The following is a 27,456-nucleotide window of genomic DNA, read 5'->3' as shown; positions in this document are numbered from 1 at the left end:
GGAAATCCAATATGGAAGAAAAGGAGAAGAAATGAAGTAGCAGTATAATGAAAAATGACTAAAGATTGTAAAAATGTATAAAAAATAGAAGGTACAATAATCTCCTAAAAGAGTGGAAAAGTGGATATACAAAGTAAGCATGTCTATAAAATATAGTAACAGAGAAAGGCAAAAGAAAGAAAGGAGAGAAAGGTACTATATTTAATATGTATAATGACATACATATTGCCATGGAGATCAAGAAATCGTTAAGATTAAAAAGAAACAGACAAAATGTAGATTTTGCTGATAGAAATATAATTATTTTGAAAGAGAATGAAGAAGGTTAACCAAGAATCTCCACCAGAGTAAATTGAATTAATAAAAAAGATGAAATGGCTTAGGGTGAAATTGAAGTGAGAGAAAAACGGGAGGAGTATTTAGAATTATAGTGATATATATCAAAGAGTGGAACTGTTGCTATGTATAGTAATTTTCAAGAAAAAATATTATGAAACGGGACCTATATACAATGATACTTCATCTTACAAACACCTCGTCATACAAACTTACCCGGGGTTTAAGATTTTTTTTGCCTCTTCTTCCAAACTATTTTCACCTTACAAACCCAAGCCGCCGCCACTGGGATGCCCCGCCTCTGGACTTCTGTTGCCAGCGAAGCACCTGTTTTTGCACTGCTGGGATTCCCCTGCGGCTCCCCTCCATGGGAAACACCACCTTTGGACTTCCATGTTTTTGCGATGCTGCAGGGGAATCCCAGCAGCGCAAAAACAGGTGCTTCGCTGGAAACGGAAGTCCAGAGGTGGGGTTTCCCAGCGAGGGGAGCCTCAGCGAAATCGCAGCATCAGAAAAACATGGAAGTCCGGAGGTGGGGTTTCGAGGACTTCGTGTTTTTGCAATGCTGCAATTTCGCTGAGGCTCCCATCACTGGGAAACCCCACCTCCGGACTTCCATTGCCAGCGAAGCACCCATTTTTGCGCTGCTGGGATTCCCCTGCTGGGACTTCCCTGCAGCGTCACAAAAACACAGAAGTCCGGAGGTGGGGTTTCCCATGGAGGGGAGCCTCAGGGGAATCCCAGCAGCGCAAAAACATGCACTTTGGCTGGTAAAAAGGGTGAGTTTTTGGCTTGCACGCATTAATCTCTTTTCCATTGATTCCTATGGGAAACATTGTTTCGTCTTACAAACTTTTCACCTTACAAACCTTGTCCCGAAACCAATTAAGTTCGTAAGACGTGGTATCACTGTACTTGCATATATCATTATGATTTGCTTCCATAGTCCTGGTACAGAAATTGCTTAATGTGTATGAATTAAATATATTTTACTGATAATTGGAAGATTGATGTTTTGTATATTTCGCTATGTAAAATAGAAAAGTAACAATAGTTACTACATAAACTACAGGCAGATTTATTTTTTGGCAATTCTTTGACAATATAATTTGATGGCACTCTAATGGAAGAATGTAGGTAGTGACACTGAAGTGACTAAAAGCTGGTGATGGCAGGCCACAAAAGTGTTCTTCAGCATTTAGAAAAGATAATTGAAAGTTTATTATAAATAAAGTTTATAACACTCTGTTGATTTAGACAAAGTGAAGAGGCATGAATCATGGAATGTTTAGCACAAATATAGAAAGTTGAAGTTGGTTGCTGAATGTGATGAGTGATACAGTATATGAAGTAAAGAATATGTGAAAATAAACGAAATTCCTAGCCAGCAGTTCATTACTGAGCAAGGCATAAAACAAAGATGTGTGATATTTCCCTTGGGAGTTTAATGTAGTTAAGAATATATCTTTAAAGGATGTTTTGTTCTAGTACTGGCTAGGAATGTGATTTCACATGTATTATTTATTTATTTATTTATTGATTGATTGATTGATTGAATTTGTATGCCGCCCCTCTCCGCAGACTCGGGGCGGCTAACAACAGTAACAAAACAGTATAATCCAATACTAAAAACAGTTAAAACCCATTACAGTGATCCCCCGAGTTTCGCGATCCCGATCATTGCGAAACGCTATATCGCGATTTTTCCACCCGATGACGTCACTCCCTTCCTTTCTCATCTTTCTTTCTCTCTCTCTTTCTCTATCTTGCTTCTTTCTCTCTCACACTCTCTTCCTCCCTCTCTCATCTCTTTCTTTCCTTCTCTCTCTTTCTCTATCTCTCCCCCTCTTGCTCTCGAGCGGCAAGCGAGCAGCTGGGCGGGCGGGCGAACGGGCAAGCGGCGAGCGGCCGGGCGAGCGGGTGACAGGCAAGCGGCAAGCGGCAAGCGATCTTGGGGTTTCCCCTTTGCCTGGGCGGCGGGAAGACCCAGGGAAGGTTCCTTCGGCCGCCCACCAGCTGATCTGCTCGGCAGCGCAGCAGCAGCGAGGAGCCGAAGATGGGGTTTCCCCGTTGCCTAGGCAACGGGGAAACCCCATCTTCGGCTCCTCGCTGCTGCCGCACTGCAAGCGAGCGGCAAGCGAGCGGCAAGCGAGCAGCCGGGCGGGCGAGCAAACGGGCAAGCAGCAAGCGATCTTGGGGTTTCCCCTTTGCCTGGGTGGCGGGAAGACCCAGGGAAGGTTCCTTCGGCCGCCCAACAGCTGATCTGCTCCGCAGCACGGCAGCAGCGAGTTGCCGAAGATGGGGTTTCCCCATTGCCTGGGCAACGGGGAAACCCCATCTTCGGCTCCTCGCTGCTGCCGCGCTGCGGAGCAGATCAGCTGTTGGGCGGCTGAAGGAACCTTCCCTGGGTCTTCCCCGGGTCTTCCCCGCCGCCCACACGCAAACTCCACCATCTGCGCATGTGCGGCCATGGAAAAAGGGGCGCGCATGCGCAGATGGTGTTTTTACTTCTGCACCACTACATCCCGAAATATCGATTGTCGCGAGGGGTCTTGAAATGGAACCCTCGCGATAATTGGGGGATCACTGTATATAAAAACCAATCATACATACAGACATACCATGCATAAAATTTTAAAGGCCTAGGGGGAAAGTGTATCTCAGTTCCCCCATGCCTGGCGGCAGAGGTGGGTTTTAAGCAGCTTACGAAAGGCAAGGAGGGTGGGGGCAATTATAATCTCTGGGGGGAGTTGGTTCCAGAGGGCCGGGGCCGCCACAGAGAAGGCTCTTCTCCTGGGTCTCTTTTTCAAGGTGCAAAGAGAAAGTGTCTATTGCAAACTCCACAAAGGCGTCAGGAAGGGTAACAAGTCAGTAAATGCTCAGCTCCATTCTGTCCCCCAAATTAAATCTACCTCAAATTAAGGGATTACAGAATCATAAAAAGAAGAAAAACCCTGTTTGTTAAGAAGTCATTTTAAGTCTTAATTGTTTGACTGTAATTTTGCATTCTCGTTTGTGTCTTATTGTTAAATACCTTAAAATTATTTTATGTAGAAAGGTAAGATACATTTCATAAATAAGTATTTCAAGTCTAAGGTTTCTCATATCCATTTTTTTCTTCCAAAAATGTATATAGGCATTGGGACTAAAGATGGAACAGCAGAAAAGGATAAAGATTTCAGAGGAAAAGCTCAGAAACAGGTTCAGTTTAACCCAGGACAGACTCTGGCTACTTGGCGAGTAAGAATAATTGCAGATAATAAATATGAAGAATCGGAGACCTTCCAGATTATTTTGTCAGACCCAGTTATGGCTGCCCTGGAGTTGCCAGAGAAGGCAGTGGTGGAAATTGTTGATCCTGGTGATGGTATGTTACTTCGTTCCTGCTTTTTCCATCATGTAACTTTCATATCTTGGCTGCAATTTACTGGAATAGAATTTTAACAAGCCTATTTTGTCATAAATGATTAGTGTACATTGATCTTCTGCTCTTTTTCAGAATCTACCGTGTATATTCCTGGCTCAGAATATAAAGTAGAGGAAGATGTTGGTGAACTGTTAATCCCTATCAGGAGATCTGGAGATACTAGTCATGAACTAATGGTTGTTTGTTACACTCATCAAGGTATTCCTTACTGACATATTGTATTTATTTTATTTTATTTATTAATTCATTTGTCCAATACACAAATACATAGGAAGAAAAATAGACATGTAGTAATATATGTAAGGGATGAAAGGCACACCAGTGCACTTATGTACGCCCCTTACTGTCCTCTTAGGAACCTGGAGAGGTCAATCGTGGAGAGTCTAAGGGAGAAATGTTGGGGGTTAGGGGTTGGCACAATTGAGTCCGGCAATGAGTTCCACGCTTCGATAACTCGATTGTTGAAATCATATTTTTTACAGTGAAGTTTGGAGCGGTTTGTATTAAGTTTGAATCTGTTGTGTGCTCTTGTGTTGTTGCGGTTGAAGCTGAAGTAGTCATTGACCGGTAGGATGTTGCAGCATATGATCTTGTGGGCAATACTCAAATCGTGTTTTAGGCGCCGTAGTTCTAGGCTTTCTAGGCGCAGGATTGTTAGTCTATTTTCGTAGGATATTCTGTTTCGAGTGGAGGAGTGAAGGGCTCTTCTGGTGAAATATCTTTGGACATTTTCAAGGGTGTTGATGTCTGAGATGTGGTATGGGTGTCAGACAGATGAGCAGTAGTCTAGGATGGGTCTGGCAAAAGTTTTGTCCCATAAAGCAGAATTTGATTTAACTTAGCACACTATATCTATTTTATAGAATTTGTAAGGCAAAACAGTTCCAAAAAGCTTGCAAATTGCTAATGAATACTTTTTTTTACGTGCTACTCTTCACCTTAAACTATTTTATATTTTCTTTCTAAATTGTTCTTTGTTTCATTTGATAGAGAAGAGGTTTAACAAACCTTGCAAAAGATGATCATTGGGATTAAAAAGAGCAAAATTCGGTGGGGAAATGAATAAGATCATGTTTGTATGCTGCCCCGAGTCCTCGGAGAGGGGCGGCATACAAATCTAAATAATAAATAAATAAAATAAATAAATAAATAAAAAGTAACATGGAATAACTGGGGGTTTTTCCCCCTTTCATTAGTTTTTTTCTTTTTAGTTTTGATTTGTATATTTTTGCTGCGTTGAAAAGGTCTTCTGATGCCATCCTGCAATCTTACCTTTCCAAATTACTAAACCTTCACAAGATTCCAGATATTGTGTTCTAAACCAGGGGTCCCCACCCTTGGCAACTTTAAGCCTGAAGGACTTCAACTCCCAGAATTCCCCTTTCAGCTTTTCCTTTGGATTTTGTGATATTTTAATGCCAGATTGGATGGTTATTCTCTAATGTAAGCATTCAGAGTCAGACAAGAAATGCCATTTCTTTCCTGAGCAACAGCAAAATTTTCTAAAACTAGTTTTGCATTCATGAATTTCCACTAAATTTAGTGAAACTAATTTTTTAATTAAAGTGCACAAAGGTTGCCAGTGTATTCATCAGATAATTTGTAAATTGATTTTAGAAGCAAACTGCCAAGTAACATGTAGAAATGATGAATAGATACTAAAAATAATTTGGATATGTTAATATAAATATACAGTGATCCCCCGCTCGTTGCGAGGGTTCCGTTCCAGGAGCCCTCGCAACGAGCGGGTTTTCGCGAAGTAGCAATGCGGAAGTAAAAACACCGTCTGCGCATGTGCAGATGGTGTTTTTACTCCCACAGCGCTAGCGAGGAGCCGAAGATTGGGGGCGGCGCGGCTGTTTGCCGCCGGCATGGAGGGCTTCCTAGCAGCCCCCCAAACCCGGGTTGGGGGTCCGGGGGGCGCTGTCTCTCGGCGCTTTCGAGCCGAGTCCGGGAGCGAACTCGCTCACGGACTCGGCTCGAAAGCGCCGAGAGAGAGCGTGGACAGGCCCGTTCCTTGGCGCTGTCTCTCGCCGCCTTCGAGCCGAGTCCGGGAGCGAACTCGCTCACGGACTCGGCTCGAAAGCGCCGAGAGAGAGCGTGGACAGGCCCGTTCCTTGGCGCTGTCTCTCGCCGCCTTCGAGCCGAGTCCGGGAGCGAACTCGCTCACGGACTCGGCTCGAAAGCGCCGAGAGAGAGCGTGGACAGGCCCGTTCCTTGGCGCTGTCTCTCGCCGCCTTCGAGCCGAGTCCGGGAGCGAACTCGCTCACGGACTCGGCTCGAAAGCGCCGAGAGAGAGCGTGGACAGGCCCGTTCCTTGGCGCTGTCTCTCGCCGCCTTCGAGCCGAGTCCGGGAGCGAACTCGCTCACGGACTCGGCTCGAAAGCGCCGAGAGAGAGCGTGGACAGGCCCGTTCCTTGGCGCTGTCTCTCGCCGCCTTCGAGCCGAGTCCGGGAGCGAACTCGCTCACGGACTCGGCTCGAAAGCGCCGAGAGAGAGCGTGGACAGGCCCGTTCCTTGGCGCTGTCTCTCGCCGCCTTCGAGCCGAGTCCGGGAGCGAACTCGCTCACGGACTCGGCTCGAAAGCGCCGAGAGAGAGCGTGGACAGGCCCGTTCCTTGGCGCTGTCTCTCGCCGCCTTCGAGCCGAGTCCGGGAGCGAACTCGCTCACGGACTCGGCTCGAAAGCGCCGAGAGACAGCGTGGACAGGCCCGTTCCTTGGCGCTGTCTCTCGGCGCTTTCGAGCCGAGTCCGGGAGCGAACTCGCTCACGGACTCGGCTCGAAAGCGCCGAGAGAGAGCGTGGACAGGCCCGTTCCTTGGCGCTGTCTCTCGCCGCCTTCGAGCCGAGTCCGGGAGCGAACTCGCTCACGGACTCGGCTCGAAAGCGCCGAGAGAGAGCGTGGACATCGCCCGTATCTAGAAGAAGTTGCCACCCGAGCGCTCTTGCCCGGCGGGAGGCGAAGCATATGGGTGGGGGGGCTGTCAGGACACCCTCCCACCCCAGCACTTTGCATCCCGCCGGCAAAGAGCAATAAGGCAGCAGCTTCTGCCGGACACGGGCAATGGGCGGGACAGAGAAGCGGGAAGAATCAGGAGGTTCCTTTGGCGGCTGGAGGCTGCCTGGCACCCGCTGCAGCCAAAACAACAAAGCCGGGCAGCCCCCAGCTGCCAAAGGAGCCTCCTGATTCTCCCCGCTTCTCTGTCCCGCCCATTGCCCATGTCCGGCAGAAGCTGCCTCCCGTGCCGATGTTCCCCGCCAAGCCCAGTTCGGCTTCCCTGGCTGCTTGGCCGGAGGGGGGGGGCTCGGCCAAAAGGGGCTGGAGATGCAGCGATTTGCCTCCCGCCCCTCGCCCCTGTGCCACCGGCACGTCATCTTCCCTCCCAGACAAAAAGGCCGGCCTTTGGGGATGAAGGGGTGTGTTCAGCTCTGCGTCTCCAGCTCCTTTCGGCCGAGCCCCCCCCCCCCCCCGGCCAAGCAGCCAGGGAATCCGAGCCAGGCTTGGCAGGGAACATCGGCACGGGAGGCAGGAGACGATCGGGCGACCGGAGCAGCAGCCAGGGAAGCCGAGCCGCGTATGGCGGTGACGGCGGCCGTCTCCTGCCTCCCGCGCCGATGTTCCCCGCCACGCCCGGCTCGGCTTTCCTGGCTGCTTGGCTGGGAGCTGGATGCTGGTGGTGGCGGAGGAAGGCGAATGCGGCTTGGAAGCTGGGAGGGGGGCAGAATATGGGAGGAGAGAGGCTTGCAATAGAGGGTGGAGGAAGCGGCCATGGGAGGGCGAGCTGCCTCAGGGAGGAGGATCGGGCGGGACCAGGTGGGGGCTGGAATTTCTCCGCCAGGGCGAAGGGCGGGCGAGCGGGTGCTGGGGAGGGCTTCTCGCCCTCCCGACAGCAAGAGGGGGGAGCGAACGGCGTGGGCAGGCGAAGGGCGGGCGAGCGGCAGCGAGGAGTTTGCGTGGGCGGTGGGGAAACTCCTCGCTGACGCCAGCAAGAGGGGGAAGACCCAGGGAAGCCGCTGCCATCTACGCATGCGTGCCCGGCACGCATGCGTAGATGGTATTTTTGACTTCCGGGTTGAAAAATAGCGAAGTACCCTGTTCGCAATGGTTGGGGATGCAATAAACGGGGGATCACTGTAATACCTTTGTATTCTTCTTGTTCAGCTTAGTCATACCTTAATGGGAGAACTAGTAGAAAATATATGTAAGATCATTTTCCCCCAATACTTTATTTCCTTATTAGGCAGAATGAACTTCTGCCTGGTGCATATACTGCAATATTTATGATCCCATGGGTTAGACAGCTAGTGAAGTTGTGTTTGTGAAGCATGACAGCTGTTGGTCAGTCTCAGATGTTAGGTATGCCAGCACAGCTGCAAGATATACTGTAATAGAGAGATGAAAGTATTTAAACAGGTTCATAGCCACTTTAAAAAGGAAGATTAGATTCCTTTAGTTCGAGGCTTTCATACTGAGCCTTACTAGGTGGCCTAAGTAGAAATAGAACTATGATAGAATAACATGGTGTAAAGTTCATTAATTAATTTCAGGGCTTGCAGTTTTATGCTCAGTCTGTTTAGAGTTAGTCTAATTTAATGCAATAAAAATATAGAATAAACCCTTGGACGACTGCATGTGTTATGGAGAAGGTTTTTGCTTGAAAAGTAATACAGTGGTACCTCTACTTAAGAACTTAATTCGTTCCGTGGCCAGGTTCTTAAGTAGAAACGTTTTTAAGTAGAAGCAATTTTTCCCATAGTGATCAATGTAAAAGCAAATAATTTTATTTATTTATTTATTAGATTTGTATGCCGCCCCTCTCTGCAAACTCGGGGTGGCTCACAACAATAATAATAACAATATACAATGTAACAAATATAATATTAAAAGAAAGTATCTAAAAAACCCGTCATTTAAAAAATCATACAACACAAGCATATCATACATAAACTCTATAAGCCTGGGGGAGATGTTTCAATTCCCCCATGCCTGGCGATATAGGTGGGTCTTAAGCAATTTATGAAAGGCAAGGAGGGTGGGGGCAGTTCTGATCTCTGGGGGGAGTTGATTCCAGAGGGCCGGGGCCACCACAGAGAAGGCTCTTCCCCTGGGGCCCGCCAAACGACATTGTTTAGTCGACGGGACCCGGAGAAGGCCAACTCTGTGGGACCTTATCGGCCGCTGGGATTTGTGCGGCAGAAGACGGAGATATTCTGATCCGATGCCATGTAGAGCTTTATAATGTGTGCAAACCCATTAGGAAAGAAATAAAAGCTCGGAATTTGGGTGGGATGAGGAGGAGGAAGAAGAGGAGGAGGAGAGTCACTACCAAAGGATGAAGGTGATGTGAGGGGAATAAAAAAAAAACCAAAACTTTAAGGCTTAAGAAAAAAAGAGGGACTCTGAGGCGGCAAGGAGTAGCGGGTGCGAGGCTGCCTCACATACACTGGCTGCTGCTGCTGCTACCTGCTGCCTCTTCCTTCCCATACTGAAGGGCTCCCCTCTCCTCTTGCTCACTCGCTTTGTAGCCAGCCTCTTTCCTTCGTTGTGATGACTCCTCGGCTGCCCAGAGCGAAGGGAGCGTTTCTTTTCTCTGGGTGCTGGCAGAGGTTTATTCCCTGTCCAAGTGCCCAGAGAAAGGAAAATGCTTTGTTCACTCTGGACTGCCAAAGCCTCCCTAAGCGTCACTAAAAGGCTCCTCTGGCAGCCCAGATGGCTGAGATTAAAGGGGGAATGGCAGGAAACTGGCCGGGCCTTTGTGCCCCTCCCAAATTTCCTGGGAAATTTTTCCTGGCTCGGGTTCTTAAGTAGAAAATGGTTCTCAAGTAAAGGCAAAAAAATCTTGAACACCTGGTTCTTATCTAGAAAAGTTCTTAAGTAGAGGTACCACTGTACTAGATTCCTAAACATTCAGAATAGTTTGGAGGCAAGAAAAATGAATGTTTTAATTTACATTTGACCAGTTTCTATGTAGGATAGAATATTCCATGTAAACATGGAACATCTTTTGATTCTATGAGTGTAGAAAGCTGTGGAGAAGGAAGGAAACAATTCAGTTATTCCTATGTGCTATTTATGTTAAATGTTTATTACAGATAGTCTTCAACTTACGACACAATTGAGCCCAAAATTTCTGTTGCGAAGTGAGACATTAATTAAGTGAGTTTTTGCAAACTTTCTTGCCACATTTGTTAAGTGAATCACTGCAATTGTTAAGTTAGAAATACAGTGATTTAGTGAATCTGGCTTTCCCATTGACTTAGAGAGTTGTGAGAAATGACCTTGAGACACTATCACATGACCTTGAGACACTAACCATCATAAGTATAAGTCAGTTGCCAAAATTCTGAATTTCGATCACATGACTATGTGCTTCAGTGGTCATAAGTATGAAAAACAGGGATAAATCACTCTTTTCAGCGATATTGTAACTTTGAACAGCCATTAACTGTTAAAGCTATAAGTAGAGGTCAGTAGGGCTGAGACTGACGAGGCATTCGGCTTATTTTGATTTTTTCATTTTTTTCCCACCTTGTTGGGACCAGACCTATTCATCTTAGTCATGTTCCTTCCAGATAAAGTAACGAGAAGACAGCAGTTCTTCCAAACTACAAATGTTAGGGAGTAACGCATATTATCTCTCAAAGAAGCAAAGTTTGAAGTAAACTCTTAGTATCTTTGTATTTGAGCCAATATAATCTAAATTTTGTTTTAATTGAAAAGACAACCCACCGTTTCAACTAAATTCCTTCCTTTGTATATTTGCCCTTTTTCAAGATAACAGTTCTTCTTTACATTCCTATCATTTCTTGCCAAACTTTGTGTACTCCCCAAATACAGCATACAAATGCCCCCTCCCATCTGATCTGAGAGTAGGCATAGTTGAGCTAGCAATATCTGCTTTTTCAATTAATTATAGGGAAAAGATAAGGGCTAAGTAATTACAATGTGCTTAATGTGCACTTTTCTTTTATTAAAAAATGGGAGCAAAGAAAATTGACTTATACTTGTTAAGGGGCACAGAGATATTAGGTTGTTATGATACTGGTTTTAATTCTGTATTTGCTTGATGTAAAACCCCTAATAGAACCACAAACATTTGAACATTGTGTGCTATATGCTGTAGTTTTTAAAAAAATAGTTTATTAATTTATTAAAAAGAGAGAAGAAAAGAAAAGATAGAAAGGGGGAAGGGGAAAGAGACATAATACACATATCGAGTAGCATTAATAAAATGTATAACATTATTACATATTAATATAAAATATTAAACTACCGTGTTTCCCCGAAAATAAGACACTGTCTTATATTAATTTTTGCTCCAAAAGTTGTGCTATGTCTTATTTTCGGGGGGGTGCCTTATATTTCTCAAATAAGACAAATTCACAGGCAGAAAAGCTGACACCCCCAAAGAAAGTGTACAGTACGGTAAACTGATTATGGTACGGTACCTGTCAGTATGGCACACACACACACAAACGATGGCACTTATATGGTACAACAATATACTCCCGCTATTGCAGCTTCCGGCCACCAGAGGAACTACAGTCTACACACTGTAGTGGAGACTGTAATGGCGGTGAGACAGCAGCAGACTGTGTCTGCTGTACTGGACGGTACAAAGCGATGGAAGGGGCTAGCAGGGGACGCCACATTATTATTACGGTACCGCTGTGAACAGCTTTGAATGGTACTGTATGTTTTTCCACCGTACCGTATGTAAACTTGACTACGCCTTATTTTCGGGGGGTGCCTTATATTAGCAACTTCTGCAAAACCTCTGACATGCCTTACTTTCAGGGTACGTCTTATTTTCGGGAAAACAGGGTATACATAGTAAGGTAATGTTTCTGTTCAAACTTTAGATTATACAAATTCATATCAATTACATATATGAGTTCAGAAGTAGGTTACTTAATTTTATTGTATTATAGAGTAAGGTAGGTGTATATGCTGTAGTTATATGACTATAAATATAACAAAGTTACAAATACAAATATCGGAAACAGAATACAGTGATACCTCATCTTACAAACGCCTCGTCATACAAACTTTTCAAGATACAAACCCGGGGTTTAAGATTTTTTTGCCTCTTCTTACAAACTATTTTCACCTTACAAACCCACCGCTGCTGCTGGGATGCCCCGTGTCTGGACTTCCGTTGCCAGCGAAGCACCCATTTTTGCGCTGCTGGGATTCCACTGAGGCTCCCCTCCATGGGAAGCCCCACCTCCGGACTTCTGTGTTTTTGTGATGCTGCAGGGGAATCCCAGCAGGGGAATCTCAGCAGTGCAAAAACGGGCGCTTCACTAGCAACAGAAGTCCGGAGGTGGGGTTTCCCAGCGAGGGGAACCTCAGTGAAATTGCAGAATCGCAAAAACACAGAGGTCCAGAGGTGGGGTTTCGAGGCAAAAGGAGTGAATTTTGGGCTTGCACGCATTAATCGCTTTTCCATTGATTCCTATGGGAAACATTGTTTCGTCTTACAAACTTTTCACCTTAAGAACCTCGTCCCGGAACCAATTAAGTTTGTAAGACAAGGTATCACTGTATGTACTATACATACAAAAAAATAAATATTGGAAATGTAATGTATATTCACTGTCATTTATTTTCTTCTTCTTTAAGGGACTGCCACCGGCACGATTCCTTCTACCGTCTTGTCATATTCGGACTACATATCTCGCCCAGATGACCATACCAGTATAATTCGCTTTCATAAAGATGAGAAGGAGAAAATATGCCGGGTCATAATTATTGATGATTCGCTTTATGAAGAAGATGAATTTTTTAATGTTACTTTAAGTATGCCATTGGGTGGAAAAATTGGAGCTGAATTTCCCAGTACTAATGTCATCATTTTAGCTGATACAAATGATCGTGAGTAGAAAGAATAATGGTAGACATCTTTTCAAAGTTTATAGTGTTCAGTGAATTTATTCAAATTTTGGTCTCTGAATATTTACTCCCTCACTTTCCCTCCATTAACTGGCTGTTCAGGTCTTGATCACATGAGTCACTTCTTGTATTTCTCTACACAGTCATCATCTCTCTATATCTTCTCTATCGCTTATCATCTCTATCTATATCTTTCTCTCTCTCTTCCTCTCCCCCTTTAGCTCAATATTCTCTCTCTCTCTCTCTTTGTCTACTTATCATTTATCCATACTTACTTACTTACTTACTTACTTACTTACTTACTTACTTACTTACTTACTTACTAACTTACTTACTTACTTACTTACTTACTTAACTTACTTACTTACTTATTAGATTTGTATGCTGCCCCTCTCCGTAGACTCGGGGCGGCTAACAACAACAATAATATAAGAAATCTAATATTTAAATTACTAAAAACCCTCATTAAAAACCAAACATACACACAAACATACCATGCATAAATTGTATAGGCCTAGGGGGGAAGGAAGGTTTATTTATTTATTTATTTATTTATCCATCCATTCATCCATCCATCCATCCATCCATCCATCCATCCATCCATCCATCCATCTATCTATCTATCTATCTATCTATCTATCTATCTATTTATTCAATTTTTATGCTGCCCTTCTCCTTAGACTCAGGGCGGCTTACAACATGTTAGCAATAGCACTTTTTAACAGAGCCAGCATATTGCCCCCACAATCCGGGTCCTCATTTTACCCACCTCGGAAGGATGGAAGGCTGAGTCAACCTTGAGCCGGTGATGAGATTTGAACCGCTGACCTTCAGATCTACAGTCAGCTTCAGTGGCCTGCAGTACAGCACTCTACCTGCTGCACCACCCCGGCTCTTGTGTATATCTCAATTCCCCCATTCCTGATGACAGAGGTGGGTTTTAAGGAGCTTACGAAAGGCGAGGAGGGTGGGGGCCACAGAGAAGGTTCTTCCCCTGGGCCCCGCCAAACAACATTGTTTAGTTGACGGGACCCGGAGAAGGCCCACTCTGTGGGACCTAACTGGTCGCTGGGATTCGTGCGGCAGAAGGCGGTCCCGGAGATATTCTGGTCCGATGCCATGAAGGGTTTTATAGGTCATAACCAACACTTTGAATTGTGACTGGAAACTGATCGACAACCAATGCAGACTGCGGAGTGTTGGTGTACATCTTAGATTACAGAATCATGTTTTCAATCATACGTCATAGCTTATGTGGTATATATTGTTTGTTCTATCTGGACATTTTGTTGTACTTTTACATGCGATATAGGTTATTTAGGTTTTTATTTTATTTAGATATTTAGTTTCTGTTGGGGGTGTAATATTTTTTATTCATTGTTTCAGCTTTTAGTTTAAATTTTTTAAAAATCTATTGCTTGGAAAGTTGAACATTTGAGACAGCTCTTCAACAGTTCTCCTCTTCAACTGTGTGATTGAAGGTTCCCAAATTCTTCAAAGCAGATTTTGATAGGAGATGTTTGTCAGCGAAAGCTGTGTGCGCTACTGGAAGAGATGCTATTTTAGATTCTCAGAGGCTTCTTATATTTAAATATCTTTGAAGTAAAACTTCAGACATCATCTGATCCATTAAATGTAAAGGGCAGCTAACAACAACTGACTTTCACTGCAGTCATATAACTTCCTGCTCAGAACTGTGATCTACATCGATATTAGTTCTTTTTTTCTTTTTTTTTCTTTTTGAAAAATAGTTTATTTATTAATACAAAAGAGGGGGAAGGGAAGTATAAACAGGAAGAGAAAAAAGATAAGGGGAAAGGATACAAAATCAGGGAGTTTGGGAAAATGGTAGTATCATACCTAGTAATACGTACATAAAATTCTTTGTATCAATATTATATTTCTCAAACTATGTAAATAAAATTAGTTCTAAGCGCTTATACTTGAAAATAAAACCACTTGATTTCTCTTTAACTTACTTCAATTGCTTTGCTGTACAAATTCTATTTCTAACTTATTCCTTTTAATGTATGCATGTTCTATATAAATCCAAAAGAATACGGATGTGATATTTTAATTTTTTAGAAAATGTATTGCTTACATCACCCCAACCTTTGGGGCACCAGGGGCCAGTTCCATGGAGAGATATTTTTTCGGTGGAAAGAAGGGGATGTGTTTTCACATGCTGCCTGCATCCCACGGATGGGGCTTCAATTGTTTGTGTGGCCTGGTTTGTGGCATGCCTTGGCTCGGTGCCAGTCCACAGACCTGGAGTTGGGGACCCCCGGCTCATGATTATGCAATGGAAAACAAATTCTAGAAATAGTAGTGGCAATAATAGCAGCATTCTTCCTCTTCATTTTCTCACCTCATTTCCCTCAAATAATGACAGCATGTTATGTGCAATATCTAGCACATCTATTACCAGTATCTGATATATTTATAAATATAAATATATAAATAAATAATATATATATAATATATAATAATATATTTATTTAGATATTTATATATATTTATATATTATATATATATTAGATATATTAGATATAAATAAATAAATGTCTCCAGGACTGCCTTCTGCCGCACAAATCCCAGCGACCGGTTAGGTCCCACAGAGTTGGCCTTCTCCAGGTCCCGTCGACTAAACAATCGTTTGGTGGGACCCAGGGGAAGAGCCTTCTCTGTGGCGGCCCCGACCCTCTGGAACCAGCTCCCCCCGGAGATTAGAACTGTCCCCACCCTCCTTGCCTTTCATGCATGGGGGAATTGAGACATCTCCCCCAGGCCTATACACTTTATGCATGGTATGTTTGTGTGTATGTTTGCTTTTAATAATGGGGTTTTTAGTGTTTTTTAAATTATTAGATCTGTTGTACATTGTTTTATTGTTGCTGTGAGCCGCCCCGAGTCTACGGAGAGGGGCGGCATACAAATCTAATAAATATATATATATATATATCTGAATTTGGGTTTTGCCCTGTGTAATGTTTTGCATGTCTATGCGACGTTTCGGTGAAATCACATTCACCATCATCAGGCTGGAGTTCCAATCTTTGTGTTTTTGCAAATGAATATTAGCAACTGACATTTCTTCTTAGCATGTAGTGTGGGGGTGGAGATTTGCTTTGAATGTAGCAAATAGATTGGGTGACTATGCTTCCGTGATCTGATTGGTTGGTGTAATCATGGTTATAGAAGGAATGGCATGAAGATTATGAAGTGTTTTGTTTAAGTCTGATTTCCAAATATAAAATTCTAAAATCATAATAATTAAAGGATTGACATATTGATTATAATGAGGTGTTTATTTTGTTTAAGGCTGGTTTCCAAATCTCTGGCAGGCGCGAGGTATCATCCCTTTTATTTAAACAAAAAGATCTTTTTTCAATTTCAATAGCTTCTAGAGAGATTCTTTTATATAAATTCTCTGTTTTGTGGAGTAATTTAGTTTTTTCAAAGTCAATTTCGTGCCCTGTTTTTTTAATGTGCTGGACAAGGGAGGAGGTCTTCTCCTGTTTCTTGACTGCATTCATATGTTCTGCCATGCGCTGGCTCACTCTTCGGTTAGTTTGTCCAATGTATGTGGCTGCACATGTTTTGCAAGGGATTTCATAGATACCTTGGTATTCTAATTGGATTTTATCTTTGGGGCTCCTTAGGATATTAGATATTTTTTGGTTAGTGCAAAATGAGGTTTTGATGTTATGTTTTTGTAGAATTTTACTAATTTTATCCGTGGTGCCTTTGATGTATATATATATGCAGTATGTATGTATGTATGTATGTATGTATGTATGTATGTATGTATGTATGTATGTAGATTGTTCTGAGTTCGGGTTTTGCCCCGTGTAATATTTTGAGTGTCTATACGACGTTTCGGTGAAATCACATTCACCATCATCAGGCTGAAGTTTTAAGCTTCGTGTTGCTGTAAATATTTATTTACAGCAACACGAAGCTTAAAACTTCAGCCTGATGATGGTGAATGTGATTTCACCGAAACGTCGCATAGACACTCAAAATATTACACGGGGCAAAACCCAAACTCAGAACAATCTACATACATATACCCGTGAAAATCTACGAAAACAAATATATATATATATATATGTCACATGTTTTTTTGATGAATTTGAAAATTAAGGGAGACTAGAGTAGATCTATTTTGGCCTTATTTTGGCCTCATCAGCTAGCCATACCCACTGGGATTTGAACCTGCAACCTTTGCCTTGTAATTGCATCTATACCCTTCAGATACTCAGCAACTCTACTGTAAATGAAACATTTGACTTGTTTAGTAATAAATATGATGGGGCTGTCTGACCAAACAATACACGAGAAAGCTTTAATGGTTTTATATGTTTATGAAGTGCTGGCTCCATTCTTTCTACAAATGCAAGAAATTATGTCAGAAGTTGGGAGTCAGAAGGAGACAAAAGCCTAAATGAGTTTCTTCAGTGGAGGTTGGTAAAGATTGGGAGAAAGAGACCCCCAAGAGAGTGGAGTTGGTTATGCCATAGTAGCTTCTTTATTAAACAGAACAACCGTTATACTTTCCACTTGCATGTCATCCCTCTTACTTTGTCCTGATCTTGCTAACCAAGAAAGGAGGATAAAGAGAGAATTAAGCCATTGTAAAAATCAGAGGGCTATTTTCTTTCCCAGATTTTAAAGACCAGAAGAGGAGAATACTTCCAGGGGGGAGGGGGGGAGACCCTCTCCATTTGGCAACAAAAGATGAACCGTCTTCCATGCTGTGTATTTGTCCCAAGACTAACGGCATTAATGGCCCCAACAATCAATGTGCTTCTTATCTCAACTTGGTTTGGTGTCACAAAACCTGCCTGTCTCAGTACTCACAGAACTGTATGCCATTTCTAAGTGAAGTACTGTAGTTCAATGGATCGGTTGCTGGTTGTTACATTCAGAGAGTAACTTCTCATAAAAGTGCATAGCATTGTGTTTTAAGAGCACATTTCCTGAACTACTGTCTACTTAAATATTTGGGAGAGAGTGGAGGAAGGATACTTGGAAATACCTTAGAAGATCTTAGCAGATCTTCCCGCTGCTGGGACTACTGGTTCTAAGAACCAGTCCAAACAGGGAGCAACCCACCATTGGTACCATCTCACGGCAGAACCTGAGTCAGCTATGATAAGTCAGTCATAGACAAGTATTATAGAATACATTGTCCTCAGAGAGTGGCGGCATAAAGGTCCAGTGAAAGAATGAATGAATGAATGAATGAATGAATGAATGAATGAATGAATGAATGTGTTGTGGTTAGCTCTGGCCCAGCTCCTGCCTCAAGGACTGTGGATGTGGGGGAGACATCCACATGCTGCAGGCCTGTTTTGCCCCCAGTGGAATCTGATGATGAAGGCTCCTCTGACCAAGAAGACATGAGTGACAGGGAGGAGGAGAGTGAGGCAGACAGCTCAGAAGGAGATCAATTATCTAGCTCCTCCTTGGATTCGGAACAAGAGTTAATGATACAGCCACGCATGCGGAGAGCGATGCATAGGCAGCAACAACTGAGAGATTATTATCAAAGAAAATGAGGCCACCTGTGGTTGGGTGGGGCTGTGGTAATTAGTGAGGCTGCTATAAATAGCAACCTGTGGGTCTGGCCATTGTGGAGGATTATCTGATCATTGTGTTTAGTGACTGCTTTATTGACTTTGACCTTTTGTGTGCTGATTTTTCCCCACTTTGAAACTAAACCAGAGCAAAGTGTGTTTCACTTTGTGAAAGAAGGACTGTGAATTGCCTCACAGCTGCAAGCTAAGTATCACAGAACTGATAAGGGACTTGTACCAATTACCAGTTTGTTTGGAGAGGAGTGCTCTTTGCTATACCAAAAGAGGGCTTAGGTTAAGCAACTTTTCATTATAAAGAACATTGTTTTGAATTTTCAAACGTGTGGGTGTCTGAAATTTGTACCTGTGAATTTTTGGGAGGTGTCTACCAGAGAGCCCGACAGAACAGAGAGGGGCAGCATAAAAGTCGAATGAATGAATGAATGAATGAATGAATGAATGAATTTGTTCCCCTTTCATGCTTTTATTGCATATTTATGCTTTTATAGCATATTCATGCTTTTATTGCATATTGCATGAATATGTCTAATGGTCTGTAAAAATATGTTGCATATTTGCCTCTGATAGCAAAGATATCATTTTGCTAAATTCAAAAGCCTTTTAAAGAATACTGGAGCATTATGTGGAGAGGGAAAAGTGTTGCCTTGAGTGTACAACTAGTGTAAGGAAAATATTTCTGCAGTGAGAAAATGGCTTATGAACAATTCTGTTAAATTATCTCAATGGAAAGGAAAAATTAGTGTGTCTTTTCACAGTAATAAATTGGCCAGAAGCACAAATAAGTTAACTTAGCTTCCCAAATCAAATAATATTCTAAATTGCTGCAAAACCCTAGAGAAGGAAACTATTGAAAAGAGGTTTCACATGATTGAGAAACTTTTTCCAATCTGATGTCTTTCAAATGTGTTGAGTTTCAGTTCCATAGACTTTAGCCAAAGATTAGTCGTGCTAGTTTGCTAGTTGGAAGCAATGAAAACTGAAGTTAAGACAACCGAGGAAATCAAAACAGGGAAAATTGAGCCAGATGACACAGTAAACGGACAGTTATTTAAATCCTACATGTTTTGTATTAAAAAAATTGAAAGACATTGCTTTGGGCATCATGTAGAATACTCCAATAACTGAACATTCCATATTTAGAAGTGTCTGGAGAGCTTGACTTTCTTGGACTAATTGACTGCCATTCTATGAAGAAATAAATTCTGTTAGTGAATAGCCAGATATGAATATGCAGAATTGTTTGAAAATTGACAATAGTACCAGTGGTGGGTTTCACTTACCTTTGCTATGCTTCTGCACATGTGCAGAATGTCCATGATGATGTCCAGGCAGGTGGGCAGCGCCTTCTGCCACCCCTAACCCCCAACACTTCTCCCTTAGACTCTCCACGATTGACCGCTCCAGGTTCCTAAGAGGTCAGTAAGGGGCGTACATAAGTGCACTGGTGTGCCTTTCGTCCCCCTGTCCAATTGTCTTTCCTTTCTCTCACTTATCATATATATTTTCTTTCTTTCATACATCCTCTCCTCTAAGTTCACCTTCACCCTCTTTTATATTATCACATGTCTATTTTCTTCCTATGTATTTATGTATTGGACAAATGAAATAAAATAAAATAAAATAAATACTACCGGTTTCCCCGAAGTAGAGCAAACTGGTAGAAATCCACCACTGAATAGTACCCATGCCTTGTCGTTTCATTATTTTGATTATTGATTCCTTTCTTCATTTCAAGTTATAGGTTTATTTTAATAAATAAAAAACCTTTAAAAATAAAACTTTTCTGAAATATAGTAGGTAATTAAAATTAAAGCTTGGGATTAAAACTTCTGCTTCTTTAATCCAGCAACTATTTTTTAATCTGTAAAAGAATCAGATTTTGATTCTATTTAATGTCAATACAATATACCGTATTTTTTGGAGTGTAAGACACACATTTTTCCTCCCTAAATGAGGCTGAAAATTTGGGTGCCCCTTATACTCCGAATCTATCTTCCTGTCTTCCTACTCCCTCCGAATATAGTTTTTTCCTGCCCTAGGACTTTGCAGGCTTGCTTTCATCCCTATTCCCTCTGAAAAAGGTTTTTTCAGCCCTAATGCTCTGCTTACAATCTTGTGGCTTGCAGCATTTATTTTTATTCCTCCTCTCTCCAAAGCAGTTTTTCCTGCCCAAAGTCTTTGCAGGCTTGTTTTCATTCCTCCTCCCTCTGAAAAAGGTTTTTTCAGCTCTATTTATTTTATTTATTTATTTTTATTTATTTATTTTGTCCAATACATAATGAGGGTTTTAGTGGGTATATATCTATATACACATAGTAAAATACATGATGAAGGTTATAGAGGAGATACTCATAGTAAAATATATCTAAGAAATAATAGAAAAGAAGATAAAGTAATAGAACATATCAATGAAGGAATAGAAGAAGAGATATAGGAATAGAAGAAAGGTATAGGAGATATAGGAGAGCAATTGGACAGGGGATGGAAGGCACTCTAGTGCACTTGTACTCGCCCCTTACTGACCTCTTAGGAATCTGGATAGGTCAATTGTAGATAATCTAAGGGTAAAGTGTTGGGGGTTTGGGAATGACACTATGGAGTCGGGTAACGAGTTCCACACTTCGACAACTTGGTTACTGAAGTCATATTTTTTACAGTCAAGTTTGGAGCAGTTAATATTAAGTTTAAATCTGTTGTGTGCTCTTGTGTTGTTGTGGTTGAAGCTGAAGTAGTCACCGACAGGCAGGACGTTGCAGCATGTAATGTGCTGAAAATCCCCCCCCCCTATTTTCTTCCCCTAAATGTAAGGTTATACTCCGAAAAATACAGTATGTTACAAATTCTGTTATTTTGCATTGTGAAAATTGTATGTGTTTCATATTAAATGATGCATACAGAACTGATAGGAAAGTTTGGTTTTGAGAATCTTAGAAGGTAATCAGTGGTTTGTTTGCTCTGTGCAGTATCATGACAGCTGGTGACCTATAAGACCAGCAAACTGCTCATGTTTCCTAAGGAAAAGCTGCATAAAGTACTCAAGACCAAAAAAAATTTAGTCCTTTGATCTTCATATTCTACCTAGGGGTGAACAATATGGGTTTTGTTACTGGCCCTTGATCATACTCTAGGAAGCTGCGGGTTCTGTATTATTTTTCTGTTATGCAGAAACATGCTGCCTGATCATGTGTAACTCAACAAAGGATCCAGTTATACGATAATGAGCTTTGAAGATGGAGATGCAAACAACGTGTGATTTTACAAGGAAGTGGAAATCTTACCATGGTTTTCTACAGGAATGTTTAAGTGGCAGTGCAGGTAGAACAGGTTTCAACACTGGCACACATGCTTCCCAATTGTGGAGGGACCACTTGGGAATAGCCAGCCTGAGCAAACACTCCGAGGGCCTCTTTGGCAAACCAGAAGTAGCTTTTAAATGAGTAGTTTACACAGAACATTTTACTGCTGTACAAAAGTGAGGAGGCTAGTATTTTTAATAATAAAAGTATTTTTATTTACTTATGCAATGCCTAATAGATAAAGAAATAAAAGGGTTTAATGCACAATTAGATGTTGAGATTACAGCCATCCCAGATTTTGGGAGGGGTGAATGAAAATCTTAAACATCAATGGTCACAGGAACCATTAAGATATAATAAACAGTTAATGTTTTGCTTTGTCTTTAATTTGCAATTATGTTATCCGATTTAAATTATATGCTATTCAAAATGCCTTCCTTAGCTTCCATTTGTGATTAAAGCTTATGAGTTAATATAGATTGTACAAACTAGTTACTAATATGGAAAAATGTGGGTTTATAGTTCTACCTTTGAGGAAAACCTGAGTTGCTTCTAAGCTATTGCCTATATGTTTTATTTACAATTCCTGAAATATTGATACTGATCAATACTTCTGCATGTTTAGAAGACATAATTACACACTTTTGCAAAGCTGAGCGGAACAAAAAGATGACAAGAGAAAGATAGATTAAGTATGGGACATATAGAAAATTTGCATAAATGTCTCAGTTTGTTATCTTAGTCGTAACCCTAATGCTGCAAGGTAGACAAGACAATAAACCTATAAAGCTCAATACTTTTTTTAACTTATAATCCTTGCTTAGCTACTGAAAATTAGGCAGGCAGCTCTGTCATTATGGTTGCTAAACAGAAAAATCATATGGCCCAGAAGGCCTTACAACATAATTTGTCATTCTGTTGTTAAGTGTGACATCATCAGATTCAAGCTTAATATTAACCGCTCCAAACTTGACTGTAAAAAATATGACTTTAGTAATCGGGTTGTCGAAGCGTGGAACTCCTTACCGGACTCCATAGTATCATCCCCTAACCCCCAACATTTTACCCTTAGACTATCCACGGTTGACCTCTCCAGATTCCTAAGAGGTCAGTAGGGGGCGTACATAAGCGCACTAGAGTGCCTTCCGTCCCCTGTCCTATAGTCTCTCCTATATCTCGTATTTCTTCTCTACTATATCCTCTATAACCTTCATTGTGTATTATTGTGTATTGGACAAAATGAATGAATGAATGAATGAATGAATAAATGAATAAATAAATAAATAAAAATAAAATCATCTCACTTAACAATTTGTGCTTTTTCTTCTGGGTTCAGCATCAAATCTGCTTTAGGAAGCATCATTAGCAATAACATATCTGTGGGATGCTGCAGATACAAGGATTGGTTGTAAAGCTAGGTTGTTGGGGTTTTTTTTTAGATAACTTTAAATTGTCCCTAAATAAGTCTATAAGCAAGGACTACCTGTATTATAGCAAAATCTTGCAAGTTTGAGTGTGCTTCCCACACTTTCAATTTATCTTCATGTGAATTACGGTTTTGCCCAAGTCATTTTATCACATAATTTATTGGAGGTTACCTACCATTGCCTTGATTCCAATTCTTCTTCAAGGCAATTCCTTCCACTCTCAGCCAGATAGGTGTCCCTAATTCACATGGAAATAAGAAGGAGGGGAGTATACTCGGATTTTCATGATTATAGTCAATATAAATAAAAGTAGTTAATTAAATCTAATATGAACATGAAGGTTACATATGTTAGTGATTGTTCTCCACGATTTTCTCTGTTCTTAACTCAGCGCGATGATTTAGGAAATTATTGGAGACGTTAAAAATAAAACTAAAAATATTGATAGATTCCCTATTTTATGTCAGCTGATGATTGTTAACGTTTTCACATCTCCAAAAACTATTTATCCTTGTTTTCCTTTTTCTTAATTGCCCGGATGACTAAATACAAGAAGTTTGAATATTGATTTTTTTTTTTAATGGTTACCATTTTCTTTTTTATCTTTGCTTTATGTCCTAGAACCTGCTTTCTATTTTGGTGACACTGAATATTATGTTGCGGAGAGTGCTGGTTATGTAGAAGTTCGTGTTTGGAGAACTGGAACAGACTTGACTAAAGCAGCCACTGTTACTGTACGCTCCAGGAAAACTGAACCAGTATCTGCAGAAGGTGAATTGTTTCATTTGTATTACTAATATATGTGTTCAATAATCTCTCACCAAACATTTTGTTATTCATTCCATGGGATGAATTGAATCATGCTAATTAGAATGATTCCCTCTTGTTTTGTTGTCACAATCACATTCTGGGATCACAAAATTATTTAATTACATTATATTATTATTATTATTATTATTATTATTATTATTATTATTATTATTATTAATTGGATTTGTATGCCGCCCCTCTCCGCAGACTCGGGGCGGCTAACAACAATGATAAAAACAGCATGTAGAAATCCAATTAATAAAACAACTAAAACCCCTTATAATAAAACCAAGCATACACACAAACATACCATGCATAACTTGTAATGGCCTAGGAGGAAGGAATATCTTAACTCCCCCATGCCTGGCGGCATAAATGAGTCTTGAGTAGTTTACGAAAGACAGGGAGGGTGGGGGCAGTTCTAATCTCCGGGGGGAGTTGGTTCCAGAGGGCCGGGGCCACCACAGAGAAGGCTCTTCTCCTGGGGCCCGCCAAACGACATTGTTTAGTCGACGGGACCCGGAGAAGGCCAACTCTGTGGGACCTTATCGGTCGCTGGGATTCGTGCATTTCAAATTTGAGGAAATAAAATTAAATTCCCTGTGCTTTGCACATTCCAATTCCTGTATGTCAGTTAAATTTAGAATTTTCTTGGAATAATCTCAAAGTAGAGATGAAAACAAGATAACGCCAGTGATGGTTTTCTTGTGACAAAAAAGTGTTTCAATTTGCCCAAAACTCAGATTTTGATTATTGTAGCATTTTAATTGATCTCCTTTTGACATTCTAGAACAGTTTTCTAAAAGTGTTGGAAAGTTTTATTGTCTTTTGTTTAGGTATCAAAAATACATGGAAAAAAAGCATTGTAAAATTTATATAAGCTGATATTTGAATCATGTGAACATTACTGCACACATAATTAAATTTTCTCTCTTTTTGTAGCTGGGGTTGATTATGTTGGCATAAGCCAAAACATGGATTTTGCTCCTGGTGTAAATATGCAGACTTTTCGTGCAACTATTTTGGATGATCTAGGACAGCCAGTTCTTGAAGGCCCCGAAAAGTTTGAACTTATTCTACAGATGCCAGTGAATGCAGTTCTTGGAGAGCCAAGCAAAGCTACTATCATCATAAACGATACCATCTCTGATTGTAAGCATTGCAGATTGTTTTCTATAAATTGACACAAAAATATTTTCTGGTGAAATTAGAAGTTATTATGCATAGGTGCATACAAGAAAGTGCTAAAACTGAATTTGAAAAATGGAAACTGTAATTTTTTAATGGAAATTATAACAAGGAATTCTGAATTTTAAGGAAAGCATTCCTTCCTTACTCCCTAGTTTGTTTGTTTGTTTGTTTGTTTGTTTTATTGATTGATTGATTGATTGATTGATTGATTGATTGGATTTGTATGCCGCCTAGCTACCAAGATAGTATTAGGATAGAGAAAAGGATGGAATGCCTAATGCAAATTTTACAGGACTGGGTTTTGGCTTTAATTTATTTAAATGATATTAATTAGTGGAATCATTTTATCACTATTTTCCTTCATTTTAAATAATTTTGAAGCAGTAGTGAAATCCAAAAATTTCTCCTACCGGTTCTGTGGACGTGGCTTTGGTCATGTGACTGGGTGGGTGTGGCCAACTTGTAAAATGTGAAACTTACTTAACAATGCTCTTGCTTAGCAACCAAAGTTGTCATAAGCTTTCTTTCTTTTTCTTTCTTTTTCTTTCTTTCTTTCTTTCTTTCTTTCTCTTTCTTTCCTTCCTTCCTTCCTTCCTTCTTTCTTTCTTTCTTTCTTCCTCTTTCTCTGTAGATTGATGTATACATCTTTAACAAGCAGCATTAATATCAACTGATGATTTGAAGTTGGGAAGTTCAATATATCTGAGTCACCTTTACAAGTTACCCCAATTGTTTTGATATAACAAGTACTTAACTGAGCATCCCTGATTATAAATTTGATTGCTTTGTTATTTATGTGTACATTAGTACAGAGTGAACTTAAATGAGATTGATACGACAATGGAATGAAAATAGAATAATTCATATTTCTTTTGCAGTACCCAAAGTCCAGTTTAAGGAACCGCTCTACATTGTGAATGAAAAAGATGGTCAAGTGGAAGCTATAATCTCACGAAGTGGAGATGTTAATCATAAATCTACTGTCCGCTGCTACACTCGCCAAGGCTCTGCCCAGGTTATGATGGATTATGAGGAGAGACCAAACACAGATGACTCAATAATAACGTTCCTACCAGGTAAGATCTCCTGTTCAGTAAAAAAAAGCTTCCCAGCAAGCAACTTCTTGCAATGATAAAATTATGACCATACCATGCTCATAATTTTAGGCATCCAAGTCCAAATCCAAGGAATTCCAAGCCCTATTTTAATCACTTTTCTAACTTGTCTATGTGTGTTGGGGTGTTTGCCTTCCGGTATGCAGTACTATACACATGCAAATTGGAAATGAAAGCTCAGTGACTAAAGCTAGAGCCTAGATTCTCGTGTTGCTGCATAGTCCATTAATTTTGCTTCCACTATGATCAAACTAATTAAGCCTTTTATTAATCAATGGTTATAGAAACGTCACTATAAAAAGATTTGTGAATCTCAAGTATTTTTTAAACTCTTTATCTGAACAGAGTAGTTGTAGCAACTGCCTGATCAAGCAGGTTTTCTTAAGGATTTTCTTAAGGATTATTTCACTGAAAGAGTAGTAGATCCTTGGAACAAACTTCCAGCAGATGTGGTTGGTAAATCCACAGTAACTGAATTTAAACATGCCTGGGATAAACATATATCCATTGTAAGATAAAATACAGGTTGGTAAATCCACAGTAACTGAATTTAAACATGCCTGGGATAAACATATGTCCATTGTAAGATAAAATACAGGAAATAGTATAAGGGCAGACTAGATGGACCATGAGGTCTTTTTCTACCGTCAGTCTTCTATGTTTCTATGTTTCTTCTATTCCCCCCCTCCCCAGTTTTTATTATTATTATTGTTTAAATTTATCATTAGTTTAGGAGGCAAAAGTTGGAATATAAGTTTTGTTATGGATGTTTCGGACCAAAATGTCTTGCATTGGAAAGCTGGTTAGCATTAAGGGGGATTGAAGTTAGAAACAAATCAATTTCTCAAGGTTGATTATTTCCAGTATTCAGCGATTTCATAAGATAATGTGTAATAATGTTAGTGCTTTAATCTCTTTAATATAGATTTTGAAGTTAAATAGTAGGTTCCGCAGTTGGCGGATCTTGGCTGAGCTGGCTGGTCGTGAAAACTAAACAATTGTATTTGGCCAATACTTGGCTCAGGACAGCCAGAAATTTCCAGGGAAAATTAAGAAACTCTACTGAAATATGTTAATGAAAAACTGGTTTCATAGTGTGAAACAAATCAACCTAAATGGACACATCCATTAAGTCACCAAGAGTCAAAATATATTGTAACGGCTACCCTGGCTTTTTGCTTCCAAAGGCGAGATAGAGAAACCCTGTTTTGTGGTTTTGGAAGATGATGCTATCTACGAAGAGGAGGAAGAGTTCAGACTGGTGCTTGGAACTCCAAAAAGTACCTCTTCATTTGGTGCTTCCATTGGGGAGCTAAAAGAAGTGCTGGTGAAGATTAAGGATGAAGAAGACAGTAA

The 27,456-nt window shown here is 40.9% G+C and overlaps 1 protein-coding gene across 1 annotated transcript in view; it reads left to right on the top strand.

Moving 5' to 3' along the window:
- Positions 1-27,456, top strand: part of FREM3 (FRAS1 related extracellular matrix 3) — a 93,931-nt gene that overhangs the window by 40,523 nt on the left and 25,952 nt on the right. The window contains exons 4-10 of the mRNA XM_070757762.1: positions 3,473-3,703; positions 3,836-3,961; positions 12,389-12,640; positions 23,606-23,755; positions 24,737-24,946; positions 25,864-26,061; positions 27,288-27,452. Of these exons, the coding sequence (XP_070613863.1) occupies positions 3,473-3,703; positions 3,836-3,961; positions 12,389-12,640; positions 23,606-23,755; positions 24,737-24,946; positions 25,864-26,061; positions 27,288-27,452 (1,332 nt within the window). The remainder of the gene's footprint in view (positions 1-3,472; positions 3,704-3,835; positions 3,962-12,388; positions 12,641-23,605; positions 23,756-24,736; positions 24,947-25,863; positions 26,062-27,287; positions 27,453-27,456) is intronic.

This window comes from Erythrolamprus reginae, chromosome 7, assembly GCF_031021105.1.
Source record: "Erythrolamprus reginae isolate rEryReg1 chromosome 7, rEryReg1.hap1, whole genome shotgun sequence".
NCBI classification, from domain to species: Eukaryota; Metazoa; Chordata; class Lepidosauria; order Squamata; family Dipsadidae; genus Erythrolamprus; species Erythrolamprus reginae.
The sequence above is the reverse complement of the archived record's forward strand: the minus strand, read 5'-3'. Positions and strand labels throughout refer to the sequence as shown.